The sequence below is a fragment of the Telopea speciosissima genome, chromosome 8 (genome assembly GCF_018873765.1).
Source record: "Telopea speciosissima isolate NSW1024214 ecotype Mountain lineage chromosome 8, Tspe_v1, whole genome shotgun sequence".
Lineage (NCBI taxonomy): Eukaryota > Viridiplantae > Streptophyta > Magnoliopsida > Proteales > Proteaceae > Telopea > Telopea speciosissima.
Window position 1 is genome coordinate 43,978,954 of NC_057923.1, and position 19,295 is coordinate 43,998,248.

At 38.9% G+C, this 19,295-nt stretch overlaps 2 protein-coding genes across 2 annotated transcripts; one reads left to right on the forward strand and one right to left on the reverse strand.

Annotated features, from left to right (window-relative positions):
- The first annotated feature begins 3,879 nt into the window (after positions 1 to 3,879).
- On the forward strand, positions 3,880 to 12,324 carry LOC122670333 (cytoskeletal protein Sojo-like). The gene is made up of 4 exons (XM_043867171.1): positions 3,880 to 4,282; positions 4,400 to 6,461; positions 6,610 to 6,816; positions 11,793 to 12,324. Exons 1-4 carry the CDS (start codon positions 3,990 to 3,992, stop codon positions 12,108 to 12,110), a joined length of 2,880 nt encoding a protein of 959 aa, XP_043723106.1. The 5' UTR covers positions 3,880 to 3,989; the 3' UTR covers positions 12,111 to 12,324.
- A 2,028-nt stretch (positions 12,325 to 14,352) lies between these two features.
- LOC122670671 (hydroquinone glucosyltransferase-like) lies at positions 14,353 to 15,779 on the reverse strand. Its single transcript, XM_043867631.1, has one exon. It carries the CDS (start codon positions 15,771 to 15,773, stop codon positions 14,361 to 14,363), a length of 1,413 nt encoding a protein of 470 aa, XP_043723566.1. The 5' UTR covers positions 15,774 to 15,779; the 3' UTR covers positions 14,353 to 14,360.
- Between the last annotated feature and the right edge of the window lie 3,516 nt (positions 15,780 to 19,295).

Below are 19,295 nucleotides of genomic sequence, written 5' to 3' on the forward strand. Positions count from 1 at the left end.
GATGCTCAAGTCAGGTCTCCAATGCAACAGCGTAACTGCTAGTCAAAGTCCGATCCGGAATAGTGCTCCATACCTGGGTATTTATAAAGTGAGGAGGAGATGAGGCGGTTGGAAGAGTCCTAGTATGGTAGGAGTCCTTCTTTCGAAAGGTTCTCTCGCGTAGAGCGGAGTGGAGAGTTATTTTCGGGGTCGGACTCTTATTAAGGTAAGAGTCCATGTAGAGTGCGATTCCGTGTTGCTCTGGGATCGTGGCTCGATCCCTATCCCGTGATTCTCGGGATGTGTTGACGTGGTCCAGAGATTCTCGGTGGGGTGCTATGGTAGCTTCAGTGGAGGAGGGCTCGGCCTCGGAGGTCGGCCCAGGGGGTCGGCAGAGGAGGTCGACAATGGAGGTCGGCCCGAGTTCTTGGTCTCGGCCGCAAGCTCGGCTAGGAGTCTATGGCCGACCTATATGGGCTAGGCCTCAGCGACCGGCTAGCCCACTCGAGTCTGGCTTTGGTAGGTGACTTATCGGAGATGGGGTCGGCCAATCTCCTACTCGGCCCAAATCGGTTCTCGGCCCGCGGTCGGGTCGGCCATGTGGCAGCCTCTGATAGGAGGGGTGTTTTATGCCTCATCATAATGTTGTTACAAAATTTAGGGGAAACGATACTCATAATGTTGGAGTAAAGTTTCTTTCCCACGCCATCTCATGTAAATAACTATTGGAATATATTAAGTTTGGCAGTAGTGTAAGACTTATATGTCCTTGTAGAGGTTGAAATAGAAATTGATAGCACCAATATACATCCTCTTGTATCACCAGAATAGAAGGCAACAGAGTTGAGTCGTATTAAAAGATACTCTCCATAAAGTTTTTAAACGCTCCAATTTGTGCAATCAGGCCGGGGTGACCATGCGTTTATACCTCAAAGATTTTCAAAACTCTAATCACATAAATTCATCTATTAAATTTGATTACACAGAAAAATCCAAAGGTTAGACTCACTCACACTGACAAACTACGATAGATAGGAAAACATAGTTTAGAATTACTTCAAAAAATGTTGAACAGAAAGGTAAGACCCCCTCTCCTTATATAAAAGAGGAAGAGACAATTAAGGGATGTCTCCAAAAGACACACCCAACAAAAAACCACTACCGTAAATGTGAATCTCTTATCAAAAAAAAAAAAAAAAAAAAAAAAAAAAAAACCCATTTGCCCCCCTTCTCGTTGGTTCGGTTTCTCACTCTAATGTTGTGAAGCCTATGCCCCACTATATATCAAGAAATGGAGCAAATGTTAGAACCCCCAACAATTGTTTTGCTTTTCACTCATTATTTTGGGACATGAGACTATGAGAGGTTCTCAAAAATATATACCCTTAATTCAACAATTTAAACTTTTTGACCCAAAAAAAAAAAACAAAAAAATTCAACTATTTAAACTCAAATAAAAATATTCCAATCTAACTGTGGATCTTTCAAACTAAAGGTTGGACAATTGGACAACCCCACCATGGTCCTGCGCTGTGTGATCATTCTACCCCTGGATTTACTAATCCCATTTCCCATGGTTACAAAAAATAAAAAAACTCATCTATAAAAATCGGTTCTATTTTGAAATGACCTTGATGCTCTCCTATGTACAAAATCGTTCCATTGAATCCGTTGGGGTGCCCTACTTTGGGTCCTTATCGCCCCTAGTACTGGGGGGTGGTGTGCACATCATACGGTGCAGCACCGCCCATGTGTGCACAATGGGGCCCACTATGCACACATGGGCGATGCTGTACCGCACGGTATTGGGGGTGATAATTTTCCCCCTACTTTATGGTGCTTAGCTTCATAATCCTCTCTTATTTGATTTTTTTTTAAAAAAAATTAAAAATTTTATGAAAATTTCTTTTGAGGGCATTAAAGGAAATCAAATTATGAAAACAGAGGAAGGGCAATTCTCGAGTCTATTCAAAATTCGGTAACGTCTGCCGTCAGCCATTTTTCGGTTTTGTATTTCCTTTATTGCTTCTTTCCTTTCCGTCATTTTCGCTCTCTTCTACTTCTAAAGCTTGGAAACATAGACACTCTCGAGCTTTTGCTTAGACTCAGACCCTCAGACTCAGAGTAAGTATTTGGCCAAATATCTTGAAACCCATTTGTGTTTAAATTCAGTTGTTCCTAAAATCCCGGGTCTTCAGTTCTTTTCGAATTTCGAAAACCAAGAAGCCAGCGCTCGTTTAACGTTACTTCCATTGTTGATGAATGGGGTCTCGATAATTTCTTAATCCTGGAGAAAGACCTATCAAGTTATTGCCACAAATACTTGACTTGACGTGTCTGAAAACTTCTTGGGTTTGTTCTCTTGCTTCAAACTTCAATTGATTGCTTACTATTGAGTTTCTGATTTTGTGTAGCAGAGCAGGGTTTTCAGTGTCTGTTGATAGAATCGAAAAATTCATACACTGTTTTTTTTGAATTCTTAGGTGTTTTTTAAGCTTCATCTCCAATATGTGCTGGGCTTATAAATTTTATCGCTTCTTGGGAAGTTTTAGTTTGGAGAATCAAGAAAAGATGAAATGGGTTGTTTCTGAATTTATGCCATTCCTGATAAAAGTTTTGGTTTAAAGGTTTTGAGTTTTGACTACAGAAGGCGTAGGAGGAAGCAGATGGCTAATTTGGTCATTTTGAATCTTTGAGCTTTGTGGGTTTATGGTGAAAGATTCTCTGTTGTATAGTTTATTTTTAGAAATTAAAGATTGCTACTTCTGACTTTCTATTTGTTTATCCGAATCTGTCAGAACCTCTGATTCTCTTTGTTTATTTTGCTACATATGTTTATTAAATTTTCATTTTTCTTGGATTTCCGTAAAAGAAAGGTTGCCAAAATCTATACACTACACAGGACTGTACTTTCTTCTTATCTTGGATCTAGTCACCAAAAGTCCTTAAGCCACTATTGTGATCTAGAGCTAATGTTTCAGTGATCACTCTGTAGTTTGTTTAATGGCTTCTTGAACTCACATTTTATTCTCATGGAAATTTACATTTAGCTTCTGCAATCACATTCATTAATTCATCTCTTGCTTATTCATGTCAGGTATAGGGACCTTTCTTTCTTTTGTGCTGCTACTTCTGAGTTCAGATTTTGCAAATACTGTAAGTATCTGCATTTCTCTTGTTCTGTGTGGTTATATTAATTGCAGTTTTTCCTTTTCCTGCTCTGCACCAAAGTCTGAACAGCTCTTTTTTGGGTGAGGTTCGGAAGGAGCTTTTGTTTTACAAATGCATTAAAAACCCTTTCTTGTTTCTGAGCAACATTTGTCAGGTTCCATTTTTTCTTCTTCTACCTTAATGTACAGTCTTTTGGAGCATCACAGTGGAGATTTATATAAAGAACCATTCCTGATATTGGACTCCCATGATTTCCTTGTTTGTGTTTCTCTTGTTTCAGCATTCATTTTCAGTCTTCTGCCCTTATTTGCAGCATCAGGGGTCTGATAAGTCTCTGATTCGAATTCTGCATGTAGGTTCTTTGCAAAACTGGAAATATGCATGTAATTGGGAAACTCAGAAGTTGCACATTTTTTTTTATGTATTAATTTATCCTTGTGCTTCCTATTTTCATTGTATTTAAAATTTCTTCTTCTTTCTGTATACCAATTTTTTATTTTCGTTATTTTCTGTGATGATTTGTGTAGTTCTCCATGAACTATAGGTTTATTGTTTTTAGTTTTGCAATCTTCTTCTTATGATTCAACTCAATTGTGGACTCCATGTCAAATGTTTATATTATTTATTTATTTTTCTCTTTTCCTATACCCAAAACCTTCAATTTGTTTACTGATATTGTTTTCATAATCCATCTCATTAATGTCCACTTTGTCTCCCCCTCAACATTCTTTACATAAGCAGGGTTGGAGCTTGTGGCTACAAGAAAAGGTTCCATCAGGGATATTCAGCTTTCAAGAACTCATGAATTACAGTGGATAGTTCTGTGAAGGAATTTTTAGATGAGGAAGCTATTCTTTTTTAGATCATCTGCATCTAGCAGTGGAAGCAGCAATGCAGCCCCTCCAACACCAACCAGTGAGAAGGGTTTTTGGGAGACCCCATGGGAAAATGGAGTAAACAATGCAAGTGACAAAGTTCCAGCTCCTTCAGGTCTTAGACGGAGCCTCTCATTTTCTTCAGCAGACGTATATGTTGGTGGCCTGGGGGAGAGGAACTTAACTCACTCGACTGAGTCAAGTAAAGCTCCAACTATCAGCAACATTCTGCCCCAGGTCTCTGATTTTCCAGTTCGGTAAGTTGGTTTGACAAACTTTTTTTGTATGTATAATCGTCCAAAAGCTGTTATTGCCTTAATTAAAGAATTTCCCCCATTATTTTACTAATTGCTTGGGACTTTGCTTTGTATTAGATGCCGTTCTGTTACCCCAGAGAAGAAACAATTCAAAGCTAAAAGTGGTGATGGAGATACTATTCGAAACGCATATAGAGTAGGGAAGACTGATTCTCCTAATTCATCTCGATCTTGCCATGAATACTCAGGGAACTCTTCCTGTAGCTCTGATCCAGTCCCTTTAAAATGCGGTTCAACTCGTTTAAATCATGCCTCAAACAAGATTCTAGATCTTTACATTGATGGTGAACAGCAACAGGAAAGGAATCTGAAGACCAAGAATAGTTTGTATCGAAGAAACCTTAAATGTAATGGAAATGGAGGTAGTGGGCTTCCCCCTCGAGTACAGTCCTCAGCACCATCTTCACCAACAGACAGTAAAATCAATGCTAGATCTTATTCATTTGGGGAAATGAGGGAGACAAAAATTAGACAGTCAACCAGAGAGTGGAAGAAAAATGACCTTGGAACTGTAAATCCACAGAAAAATGCAAAAGATGTCATTGAGAGACTCTGTAAGCTGCCCCCCCAGAAACCCAAGACAACTTTATGGGGTCTTAACCCTGACACTCCAGCTCCAGTTGAAGATATTTTCGAGGACTACTCAGATGTACATGTGTATCCAAAGTCAGTCGGAGTGGCATTAAAAAGTTGTACATCAGATGGTCCTTACGGATCCATGAATGGATTTCATAAGGAGGAAAGCTCAGGAATTCAGAAATCTAAATGTTTTCATGGTGAAGATCCAGGGGGTCTGCTTGCAATGCAAACAGAAGGGAACATTGATGATATGGAATTACAGAGGAAAGCAAAGGAAGCTGCAGAAAGGGTGTTGCTTTTTTCAGAAGAGGTTGAAAATGAAACCCTCCTTCGAGATAGTAGTTTCAGTGTATCAGCAATGTTCCAGAAAATTAAAATCCTCACTCAGGAGCGGAGAAACTTGGCTCTTGAGATATCAGCCCAGTTACAGAGTCGAATCACTGAGAGGGCTTCTGCTAATGAAGCACTTAAGGTGTCAAAGGTTGAATTGGACTGCCAAACCTGGCAACTGGAGAAAGAGAAGAAAGAGTTGCAGTTAAGATTAGACAGAGAGTTAGACAGAAGATCAAGAGACTGGTCCTTTAAGCTTGAGAAATACCAATCTGAAGAGCGGAGGCTCCGGGAGCGGGTAAGCGAGCTGGCAGAGCAAAATGTCTCCCTGCAAAGAGAAGTGTCTGCCCTTAATGGCAGAGATATGGAAAGCAAAAGTTGGATAACAGATTCAGAGCTACAACTGAAGGAACTTATAGTAAGGGTGGATGAAGCAAGAGGAGAAAACCAAGAGCTAAAGCAGACTATGTTAGAGCTACAAGAGCGTGTTCAAGCAGCTGAAGCAGACCGCGAATGCATCCAGAGAAGCTACAAAGAAAAAGAGAAGGAAAACAAGGAGTTGCAAAAGGCTGTTACAAGGTTACAGAGGACCTGCAGTGAACAAGAGAAGACAATTGGTGGGTTGCAACAAGGACTAGTTGAGGAAATTGAAAGGAAGCAGTCGTCAGAAAAGTTGGACAATTGTTTTGGTAAATTGAAGATGGAACAAGTAAGATTAACAGGGGTAGAGCAGTCTTTAAGAAGAGAGGTGGAATCCTATCGACTTGAAGTTGAGTCCCTTCGGCATGAGAATATTAATTTGTTGGACCGCTTAAGAGCCACTGGGAATGATGGTGGGTCTTTATATTACAAAGTAGATCAGGAGCTGTTGGCCCGGGTTGAGTGCTTACAGAAGCAAGGGCTGTCATTGCTCAATGAATGCAATCAGTTATGCATAAAGTTACTAGAATTTATCAAGGAGAAACCAGGCAAAACTTTGGAAGCAGCATCAGATACTGAACAGTGTCAGGCATCTAAGAATGGATTAGATGTGTACTTTGTTGTGGAATCCGATATGAAAGTTCAGAGTTTTAAGAGGGAAATTGAAAATATGAGAAAAAGTCTACAGACAATAGCTGAAGTGTTGAATGAGAAGTCCAACCCAATTTCTTTTGAATCTCAGTCACAATGCAAGGGGGATGGTGGGTTTGGAAATTGTTGTGCCCTTGAGGTAAATTGCTACTTAAGATTTGTTTAAAAATCATATTTAGTTATTCAAAAACTATCTGCACAATAATATTTATCAAATTGACTAACTAAAATCCTCTTTACTAGTGTGGTATCTTGTTTTATCTTTTTTTCTTCGTTTTCTTGTGTAGGATGATATTGAATTCAAGCTCAAGGCAGAAACTCTACTAACAATTGTATTGAGAGAAAAGTTGTACTCAAAGGAACTGGAAATTGAGCAATTGCAAGCTGAGGTGTCAACAGTGGTAAGGGGTCATGACATCCTTAGGTGTGAAGTCCAATCTACTGGAGATGCTCTTTCTTGTGTGACCCACAAGATGAACGGACTTGAACTTCAGGTGAGCATGAATATTTTAACTGCTTTCCGACCTATTGAGTTCTTATACCATCTCATGATATAAGCATACAGTTATAATGCAGTAATCTAATGCATGGTCTTTGGATTTTATGTTTTGTTATCTGTCCCTCTGACTCATTAGAAAGTCAACAGAGACTACATAATGTGTCAACTTCTCTTTCAGTGATATAGATTAATATGCTTTCTTTTGTGTCATTGAGTCATAGGAAAACTTAAAAAGTCAATGACTTGAAAAGAAGATGAGACGTATCATGTGTTCATTACATGTCTCCACATTTATGTTTTTTTCTGTTCATACGAAAAACAAGATCCTTATCTTCTGTTTTGTTGCACATTTGGCTGTATAGTCGTATTTATGCTGCTATGCTTTTTATGCATTTATACACCACCAACTTGAAATGAGTGGAGTCTAACAGCTGTCTTGAAAATTTCACTTCCAACTATTTATATCTGATTTTTCTGTAGAAGAATGATTATTCTTCTTGGATTCAAAATCAGAAAAGGTTTCAAAGGGGAAACCAATGTTGGGAATAATCCCACATTGGAAAACTTTGGGACCTTGGATAACTTCATATACTAGTTGGGTTTCTCAAATTAATAGCTTAAGCTTTTGGGTTGGATAATTCAACATAATATCAAAGCCACCAGGCCCACTATGTTAGTAATAGATTCATGTATGGCTACCCAAAAAAGGGGCCACACATGCCACATGTGCTGCTACCCAAAAGAAAAGCAACACGTGAGGGGGAGTGGTGGGAGTAATCCCACATTGGAAAAACTCTGGGACCTTGGAGGACCATGTACTACTAGTAATGTAGTTCCAGATTGGTAGAAGACCAATTAGGAGCCAGTAAACCAGGATCTGTTATGAACAGGTGAATCAGCTAGGTCAACATAGGGTTTTTGGTGAAATTAGGGTTAGGGTTTGATGTTAGGGTTATGTCAAGTCAAGGTAGGAGAGTCTATCAGTGAAGGTCCTGAGATGTTTTGATGGATGGAAGTGTGTAAATTTGAATGGGCAGCAACTTAGGTTTAGGGTTTTGGAAAAGAGGAAAAGAGGAAAAGAGAGGGATCTAGAGTTTAGGTGGGAAGTTAGGGCTAGGGTTTGGATCGATTATTCCTAGTGTAGGGAATGAAATTCGATTAAGGTATGGTGTGTTTCTGATGGTTGGATTGGTTTGTGAAGAATTTAGGTAATGGAATGATCTCCAGAAATAGGTGGGATGTTGTGGTTTGAATGGGGTAATGGGAATACAGCTTGGTTTGAGTATTCCAATTGGGCAGGAGAATACTCGATTCAATTATGTGAAGGTGTTGTTAGCTGAATGGTTTGTTAAGAATTTTGGGAGATGGGTGGGAAAATTAGGGTTTTGGGTAGTTTGGAGGATTAGGAGAAGAATGGATTGATGGAATGATTCAAACTTACTGTTGTGGCAAGGGCAGCTCAGTTGGTTAGAGGATCTTGAATAAATATTGAATCTTGATCTTGAACTTGAAGGAGATCTTCAAAGAATTGAAAGAGAGCTTCAAAGAACCACCCGGGCTTTACACCGCAAGGTGTCGATTGGATCAAACAACAATCCCACGAACGAACCACCGGGGCTTCCTACCGTAAGGTGTCAATCGGTCCCACCAGCTTTGATCAAACACAAGACAAAAATCTTCAATGGGGAAGAAGAGGAGCAAAAACTTTTCATTAATATCAAAATTCGTGTTCAATGTTTGCCCCCCTTACAACCTTACATAAAAAACTAAAAAATAGACTCCTACGCTAAAAAAGAAAGGCCTAAACCCAATACTTAACCTATTAGGTAACTTAAACTAACTAGGAAACTGAAATAGACTCAAAACAGAGTCCTAATCCAGCCCCACTAAACACTTAACAGAAAACTACTAAAATCACTTAAATTGAACCATTGGTTGAACCGATTCAATTTATGAACTAAAACTCCAAAATAAAACTAAGTACGGAACTAAAACAACTAATCCCGTATGCAACCTAATTACCCATATTTTAGGCCCCATAAAAGTGGCCTATTACATAGAAAACCTATGGGATCAAAAGCCCAACATGTATATAACCTAACCCTAGACTTATTCCTCATCAAAATAAGCCTCTTTTGGTGATATATCTGCATCAACTAGTGGGGCCTCTCCACCTAACAACTTTAGCTTTTGGGTTGGACTTATTCAACACCCAAATGACAGATTTGCCTCTAGGATGGAGTCAATTGTCAGAGATTGATTTTCCTTTTTGGTTCTCTTTTATGTGTTTTATTTGTAAAAATTGCCTTTTTTTTACTTAGAAGGTTTGGACGAAAGAGTTACAATCAGCAAGCCATTTATGCTCCGATTGTTTTCCACTTTGAAATTATTTTATTTGGACACACGAGTGAGTCCATTGACGACTTTCAAGTCAGGGCAGAAGTTCCTAAAATGTTGGTGGTTAGTGGTCGAGGGTAAACAAAAAGTAGACTAAATTCCTGATGAATGACCTCTGATAATTGTTTGGGATGTCATTTCTAGGTTTGCCACCATGGTTTAAGGTATCAGTCCGTATTTTATCGTATCGTCTGATACTTATCGGATACGTATCTATTTTTTTTTTAAAAAATAGTATGTATTGATTGGTATTGCATTGTATCGGCCGATACGGCCTGATATGATACCATCGATACGTACCGATACATGCCAATACGTCTATTAAAGCCTTAGGTGAGAGTATCGGTACGTATCGAGCTGTAGCAGCTGATACGACTCGATACAATATGATACATACCAATATGTCTCGATACAACTCAATACAGCCATTAAAAGGCCCACGTTGGTTTCAGTCTCGGTATGGAACCCAGAAAAATAGAAAAGGCCAAGAACTCCCAACTGAGAGTCCTAATTAGGACCTTTAACCAAGTTTTTTGCATAGATTTGAGTTGGGAGGGGGTTTAATCTACAGTAAAAAACGATTCAAGGGGTGCTAAAAAACCTAAGCTCGGATTCAACTCCTACATCCACTACCTTGATCATGGACCAAGGATTTAATCCACGATCCAAAATCCCGTTTATTGGCATGAATCAAGCCCTTCACAACCCAATCACAATCCCTCAGATTGAGCACTTGAGCCACACAGGCTAAGGTTTTCCTCCACAACTCAATCACAATCCCTCGAATTGAGTACCCGAGCCACACAAGCTAAGGATTTCCTTCACAATGTTATAGAACACACCCGCAAGCACAAATATGAGTTTGAGCTTATCAATCTCTTACAATGGCTTCTTCTTCCAAGCGATATCTCTTCAGTTATGCAAGGTTGAGGCTTTTTTCTTCAAGCAATAGCTTTACATTTCAGCACTATTGTATCTCACAAGATAGACCGACTCAAAATGCTCTAATCGCTTTAGCCCAAAACCCAATCTTTCACTTGATGTATCTTGTTGTTCTTCTTGTGTTCTTATTTATAACATTCAAATGACTTAGCCTATATATAGGCAACAAACTAGCTGTTAGATTCAAGCTTAGTTTCCCATTTAAAATATTTGAATTATCTTTTCATTTCTAAGAGAAAACTAGTTGTTGGAGATTCATTCCGATTCTAAGTCTGTTGGAAGTATTAACTCATTTTGGTCTCTAATAATCAACATATATTTTTTGAGAAAACTAGTTGTTGGAGCTCCTCAACATCAGAAAAGATGTTTAGGAAATCCACTTAGGTGGTTAGAGTCTAAGTGGTTCATTAATGATTAGTCAAGTCCATTCAAAATTTTAACCACACAACATTAATGATATATCATACGGAAGACCACACGACTCTCACAGGAGACTGTGGCTACAGGAACTCGAGACATCACACTCGGGCTTAAATGGAAGTAGAGAACGGAAGTCCGCACGATTGTCCATCCGAGATGACTTAGATTTTTTTTGTATTTTCTAATTTAAGCTCGGTTATTCGTCACTGTTCACGGAAGACCGTAGACAGTAAACTTAGACAAGTTTCTAAGTCAAACCACATAGTTTTTTGGGTTTGTTCATTTAGGTCCTTACATGTCTTTTACTTTGGACTTTTTTTCATCTTGTGGATCACATACATTAGGATTACATAGATAAACCAATAAAGCTCAAATCCTAATTCTAGTCTTGAAAATTTCTTCAACTTGATGTAGCTTTCAGCTTTTAAATCTTTGTCTTCAACAGTTCTTCTTCCAATCAACATGCCATCTTTGTCTTCAATGGTTGCATCCCAAATGCTCAGGTATCATCAAACTCTTAGCGCATTAACACACATATTAGTACACCTAAATACATATCACACAATGGTTTTCATATCCAAAACACATAACATATAAATAGAACCTTCTAGATTTAACAAGATGGATGAGTGGTAAAACTAGAAAAGATTAAAATAAGGAATGAACAAATTAGAGCTAATTTTAGCTTAGCTCTGATAAGTTGCGAGAAAGTTGTTTGAAGTGGCATGGACATGTGCAACGGAGGCCTTTGAATGCTCCAATACACAAGGATGATTTGATTCAGATTGAAGGAGCTAAAAGAGCCAGGGGTAGGCCTAAAATGACTCTAGGAGAAGTGGTGAGGAAAGACATGCATAGCTTAGGACTAGTAACAAGTATGGCTTTGAATAGAGCTGATTGGAGAAAAAGGATCCATGCAGCTGACCCCATTTAGTTGGGATAAGGCTGAGTTGAGTTGAGTATCTGCTCTTGAATGGATTTCCATTACGTTCCTCTTTCACTCTCTTAATAATTTAATTTAGCTAAAAAGACATTTTTTTGTCTGTATCATATTTTACATATTTTATAAATTATAAATTCTTTGCTCAATGGTTATTAAAGCATGACTATGAATAATTACTTTTTTTTTATGCTTTTGCCTGGAAGTAGTTTCTTTTCTTTCTTCTACACATAGTGTTATTTATGTTTACACCATAATTGGGTAATAAACAGATGCTAAGGAAGGATGAGATCATAAACCAGCTTAAATGTGACTTGCAAGAATGCACAAAGGAGTTAACAATTACAAAGGGAATATTGCCTAAAGTTTCTGAGGAACGAGATTTGATGTGGGAGCAAGTGAAGCAGTACAGCGAGAAGAACATGTTATTAAACTCTGAAGTTAACTGGTTGAAAAAGAAGATAGAAGCTCTTGACGAAGACATACTCCTGAAAGAGGGCCAGATCACAATCTTAAAAGACAGTCTCAGCAGCAAATCATTTGACCTCCTCTACAGTCCTAATTCTCTGCAAGAATTCGCAATTGAATGAATTGTGGAGTTGTTCTAATATCCATGCCTTTTGTGAATAGTTGCTACTGTTCATACTCTTTTACTTGGCATTTCTGATTTTTCTCTTGATTTTCCCTTTGCGTTTTTCTTTTTATTAAGCTTTGATGAGTGGGAAGTGTACATTCTACCATAATTCTTTTGTAATAGATCAGAATTGTCATTTCCTGTGTTCAATTCGAATATATTTTCTAGCACACTGAAGTGAGAATTTAGGAAATTTTGCTTTATTTTGCAGTGGAATATTGAAATTTCTTATGGGGGCTTTTGTCTATAGTTTTCTATTATCTGTTGTTTTTTTTTTAAAATAATTTCTTTGGGAGCTGGGTGGTTTGGATACCATCTTAAATTTTTTTTAGCTCAAGCACTTTGTTGTGTTCTGGGATCAGTAAGCTATGCTTTTGCGAATGATAACACTCTTATTAAGTAATTCTTTTGCAATTTTTAATGAATGAGATTGTTGGGGAACCTTTAAAAAGGACTGAAAATGGACTGTGGAGGCTTTAAGAACGATGTTTGCTTCAAATGTTTTTTGGTAATCAACCTGGGTTCAGATTTGAACCTGTTCCGATGTTTATAATCAATTTTTTCTCTCCAGGAGCTGGACCTGTCCTATCCGTGAATCATGTTTGATAAAATGACTCTAGCTGAAAAACACTTTATGAAGACATGTGCCTTGTGGTAACAAAATGCAAATTTAAGAACTCAGTGGGATAAATCCTTTTATTGTGGCAGGCAATTTTGCTAATTCTTGTCATCTATGCTAATTCTAGATAAATTGGCCACAACCGAGACTAATGAGTTTGCATTGGTTCTTGAGTTCAGATCTGGATTAGACACCTTGTACAGCCTTGTAGTTCTTAAGGGGTACTCCTTGAATGTTTTTCAACATTTTTCTTGTCTAATTGATAATAATTTTGTGTTTGTCTATCTCATGCAAAAACTTTTCTTTAGATGTCTCCTTACTATGGAGTCAATTTGAAGGTGTGCTTGTAGGCTTCTACCTGTGGTAAGAAGGTTTTTTTAACTGTCATTTTTCCCAAATTGAGTATTTTTTTTAGGCCTTCATTCGCAGTTGGATTTCTTGCTCAGGATCATTAATCCAAGGGCTGAGAGAAAGCCTTTGGCCCTATTCTAAGGCTTAGGATGCTTCATTAACATGGCCATTATGTGTTTTATCATCTGATGTAGTTGTTTAGAGAGGTAAATCATTTCTGAAATTTGACAGGCGAAAATCCAGGACATTCCCTTGATATGTATAGTAGGATTATACACCACTCTTCCACATGGTAAAACTAGGTGGTTGTCCACAGATTCCTTTACCTGTACTTTTTCCATAATTCTTTTTTTGGGGAGGGGGGGTTGGGGGGGGGGGGGGCAGAGGAAAAGAACTAGAAATTAAAGTAAAAACAATAGACCAAAAAAAAGGGGAAGGAGATCGGGAAAAGAGCGCGAGAAATCTAAATCACTGTCAAGATCTGCCGGAGAAACAAATCCTAAACAAAGAAGAAACTAGATTAAATCTACAGGAAATGAGATCTTTCCACTGGAAGGAAAGACCCACCACCAATCACTATGGGGGCTGCTCATTGGAAGGAGGATCTCAAAAGCGATCAAGCGAAACCCCAAACCTAGGGAGATGAAACCCTAGCTTGAGAAAGTAGAAAATCTTAAAGTGCAAATCTCAGGAGACACCAGTGAGGTAAGAAACCCAAACACTCAAACTCAAATCCATCCTTAATATAAATGATAAGAGTAAACCTAGCATATTAGAATGTCTTTCCACAAAAGATTGGAAGCCTTGGAAATGTCCTACCAGGTAACCTAACCTTTGGACATTTCCAGTCCTTTACTTGGGTCAGGTTTTAAAACATTCCTACAAACCCCTAGGATTTGTTTCTTGTGTAGAGTGTGGATCAAGGCTTGAACTTCCTTCACAATCCACCAAGACAAACATATCTATGTAGCCCTAAATATTTGCAACATGGCAGCAGAATTGGAGTCCGAATTATGTTTCCCCAAACATCATCTAATGTTAAGTTGTCATGGTACAGTCATAGGATCTCCAATCTATACTGTGTTGGGTGTGCATTCTAGGTCAATTTTGCATTCTCAGACGATGAAAACAACTATTTTTATCATCCGAGAATGCGAAATCGATTTGGAATGCATTCCAAGAATGCATATCGAACACAGCCTTACAATTAAAGACAAGCTTTTTTTACACGGCTGCTTAAGTCTTCAATTTATGTGTCACCTCCAAGAGTGACTGTGTTGAAGAACCATTTTCACTCAATGCCTTGGCTGCTGCATCCTTGAGTTCCCTCACCCTATTCCTCTTTCTCATCCCTTCTTCTCCTTCCATTAGACACTTCACCACTGCTGCAATCTCCTCTCGCTTTACCATTCCATCTTCCCCTTCTTTAAGCGAAAACGCCACCTTCATGTCCTGCACAAGCATCACTGCATTCATTCTTTGCTCTGCATAGAGAGGCCAAGCAATCAAAGGCACACCATGTACAATGCTCTCCAAGGTTGAGTTCCATCCACAATGGGTCAAGAACCCACCTGTTGAGGCATGGCTTAGCACTTGGATTTGAGGAGCCCATGAAGACAATACTAGGCCCCTCCCTTTTGTTCTTTCCAAGAACCCCTCAGGCAAAAAGGCAAAAGGGTCTTCAATGCTTTGAGCATCAAAGAAGTTGGTCATTGGTGCCTTCCGAGTTGGGCTTCTAACAACCCACAAAAATCTTTGCTCACTTAGCTCCAATCCAAAAGCCAATTCAGTAAATTGCTCTGGTGAAAGAGTCCCACCACTTCCAAATGATACAAACAGAACAGACCCATGAGGTTGATCATCCAACCACTTCAAGCAATCAGGGATATGATCAACCCCATCTTTTGAACCACTTTGCACGAGTGGTCCAACCGGGTAGACTGGCGGCATGTTGAGATCTTCTTTACCTTCCTTGATTGCATCTATAACACTTGGTTCCAAATCCATAAAGCTATTTAAAATGATACCTTGAGCCAATCCAAAGCGTTTGCAATGGTGTAGAAACCATGTATAGTCCTCGTTCTTCCTATCTTGAATTGGCCTAAATAAATCTCTCCCATGAATTGGAATGCAACCAGGCAATTTTACTGGCTTTTCCAGGTCTCTATACTCACAAGAGTACATCTCATCAAGCTTGGGCAAATGAAACTTCCATGACAAAACCATCGCAGCCATTGGACAGAAGATGTAAGGTGAAACATTGAATTCCTTGGCGATATCAAATGTATCGGTGCCGAACTGATCAACAATCAAGGCAGTAAGACGAGTGGTGGTGCTTAAGACCTTGAGCACCTCGCGGAGAGAAGGGAGGGACCGGGAAATTGTGTGACAGATGCGTGTCAAGGGCCTTACGTCGTTGAGGTCATCAAGGTTTGCCGGAGGGAGAAGCACTGAATTGATGGTTTTGGGAAGGTTATGTAGGATTTCTTCTGCGTATTTAGAAAGGGGACCATTTGTTGGGATGATGAAGGTAATAGAGAGGTGGTGGTGGTGGTGGTGGTGGTGGATGAGTCGGTTTGCAAGCTCTGCTAGTGGGATGATGTGACCCATCCCTAGGGAAGGTAGAATGGCGATGTGGGTTGTTTCCATTGAAACTTTCTTAAGATAGCTTGGTTTTGGAGGGGAGATCTATTTGCTTTGCTAACCTTATATGTTGAAGTCATGTACCCTAAAACAATGAAATATCTAGCACGATTTCTTACCCAAAAAAATAATAAAAAGAAAAGTCTAGCACAATAAGGGGGTCATGGTCGGCCACTAAAATAATAAGGGCATCATGGTATTAATAAAATAAGAGGGACATGGTATTAATAATAAGAGATTGAGGAGAGAAATTATGTAAGAGGATGTATATTTTATTGAACTCAAATCCTATACAATGATGTTTACCCACCATACACAATCTCACACCATCCATGAGATGCGAGAGAGACGTATATTAACTATACTCTATTTTATTGTCCTCTTGGCCTACGCGTGTCATTATGTAAGAAGATGTATATTTTATCAATTCAGATCCTCTCCAATGATGTTTAATTATACTCTATTTTATTGTCCTCTTGCCATACAGATTCATTATCTAAGAAGTCTCCAATGTCGTTTTCCTATACTCTATTTCATTGTCCTCTTGGCCCGTGTTTTCCCATTGTTTTAGGGAAGAATTGAAAAAAGAAAAGTTGCTTGGTCAATTGTCTCTACGTCCAAACATAGGGGTTGGCAAAATGTCACCTCAGCCCATATTCAATGCTTGATATGCGCTTCCATTGACTCGTAGAAGCCATACACCAAGCAAAGTTCTCTCTCCCTTTGTTTTAAGATCTTCTCCTCTCAGTGAAGTGCCACAGTCTATGGTGGGTCTCACATGAAATGATATTATCTATTTTGGTTAAAGTTCGTCGTACGACTTTAAAATGAGTCAATTCATGTGAAGGTTGACCATCACTTATATGAATATTTCATGACCAATGCATAATCGACATGAGACTACATTCCATGGCACAACACTCAACGTTTCTCTACTCGAGAAATGTTATTTGCATGCATTACATTTTATCATGATAGTTAATCCTATTTACTATTGAATGCATTTTATGTCCGTACCCTTGATTGATCTGTTTCTTGATACAACCGTCTATCTTTGATTGTCTGAGGAATAATCTTGAGTGTTATTCGGATTGTGCGTTCATCCTAGTTTCCTTGGTTGGATTACGATTGTCCTGTTTTGTTTCTGGCGCTCCTTCTTCCTCCCCCTCCCTCTATGCATTAAATGCTCTAGGTTTTGGTATGATCTTTTGTTTGGCTCGAGTTCTCTCTATTTGTTTCACTGATGATCTTCTGCAAGTAATGGATGTGGCGTGCCTCACTGCTCTTGCCCCTTATGGTATTGGTGGTAATCGACGATGTTATCATTATGAGTTGATTGATTCTTCTCTTATGCATGGTGATGTCCTAACTGGGATATTGGCTTCCCCCGTCTATTTAATCATCTCAGATTCACAGGGTCACTCTGTAGCCCTCAATCGGTGTTTAAGTAACCTATTCACTCATCCTGGTGTCTTTTGTTGCTTAATACTAGATTCCAGTGGCAGTTCTATTAGGCCCTAGGAGTCCCTCTCCTATTTCTTCTCCTGACTCCTCTCTACTAGAGGATAGCCATGCCTCCCAGGCCCTGGCGATCATCCCAGGCCCTGGGAGATCGCCTTGCAAACAAGTTCTCTTCAAGACAAGATCTTCCTCAATGTCATATTGGCTCGGTCCTTATTGTTGAGGGTAGGGTGCAGGTTGCTTGAAACAATCTGAAATATTCACTCATTGGGATGGGTTAGTGATAACGCCACTATTAATCTGTTGGAGCTGCGAGCAATGTTTTCTAAAGCCTGGCAACCTAGATCAGTAAAAATAGAGGAAACCCACTTGGTCAAAGAAGCCCAAGATCTGTTTATTATTAAATTCGCGAACCCTAGATAAATGCATGTTGTTTCGCTCAACCATGGATATATCATGATCATATGGTAATCCTATGCCCTAGAACCCGGAGGTTCCTGTTGAAAAGATCTGTTTATTATTAAGCAAGTTGGGTTTGTTCTTTGCCATCGAGATTAAAGACGACATCAGTATAACAAATCTGAAATATTTGCTGGTAGTGTCTTTATTGCAGTTCACATATGGAAAAAACTGAAATCTATGGTACCTTTATTAATGATTGCAATAGTTAATTGTTAATTCATAAACTTCTCACACCTTCTCTCGAGATAACTCAGTTATTATGAAAGATCGATACACAGAGAAACTAAGACGTAACAATTTACTATTGACGTGGCTGATCAAGATGGCACTTTTTGTGGATCATGTGATTGTAGTTGTGAAAATTTTTTATTTATTTTTAAATAAATATATATATATATATATATATATATATATTTTTTGGTAAAAATAAAATTTATTGAATAAAACCTCTAGGAAGGTAAGTACAACAAGCATAAAAAAGTAAATTAAACAACAAAAGGAAGGTAAGGTCTCCCAAAAAGTTAAGCCTCTAGAATGAACACCAACCATAGCTATAGCATCTGCAACAAAGTTGCCCTCCTTTAGCATATGGGTGAAGGAGACTTGCAGAATACGAGACACTAGCATGTTGCAATCAGTCATCAGATGATAGATGCACCAAGGAATAGAGTGATTTACCCTTATAAAATTGTTGATAACTGTTAATCGAACCTGGGTATGTTCGATTCGGGTTTGGCATCCACCTATGGGACAGAGGATTGGACCAATTAGGTTGGCCACTTAAGGAAGTGGCCTTTATCATTTAGGTCTCTTCCCTCTCTATGATTCCTATTTAGAGTGGGACACTGTGAGGAGGTGGGGACTGATTATATATAAATATAATCAAGTCACCCCAAAACTTGATTGCATATTCTTGCACCATTGAGATCTATCTCTCTCCCACTCTCAGTCTTCTTCACTAAGTTACTAGTGTTCTCTGTGGGATTCCATCTTTTCCCAAGAATTTGTGGTGTGGAGTTCTCCGTAGAGAAGCCTTTCAAGATATCTAGAGATTGAAGAAGATTGTTCGAGTTCGTAAAGCTTGTAACCAAATCTATATGAGTTGCTTCCGCTGCGTTCCCATCTTTGTTCAGGTAACACCCTAATGGGTGGTGATTAATTTATATTGGTATCAGAGCCATTAGGGTTTTGATTTGCTTTTTTTTCATTTTGGGAAGAGAGAGATCTGATTTTTTAATGGGGTTTCTTGAGATCCGCAACTAGTGACGATGCACGCTGCCATGGCAGTACACGTTGACCATAGCTGGCTGTTGCCACTACAGAGAGGCCAGTACGCACATGCCTACACACGCCCGTCGCTGGTTACCACCACTCTGCGCATCCGTTGCACGCACATCAGCTTGGCCGCGCACCTACAAACCTACACAGCTGAACCTCCGCACTCTTTTTTTTTATGATCCAATATGCAAGTATTAAAAATTATAATTATGTCTATATAAAAATTTAAAAAAAAATTGAATTGAAAGGCTATCATTACTTCGTTTTGATCGTTCAAGTTGAATTTGGGTTTTTGTTGTGGCCTAAGCCACGCAGCTAGGACTTAAT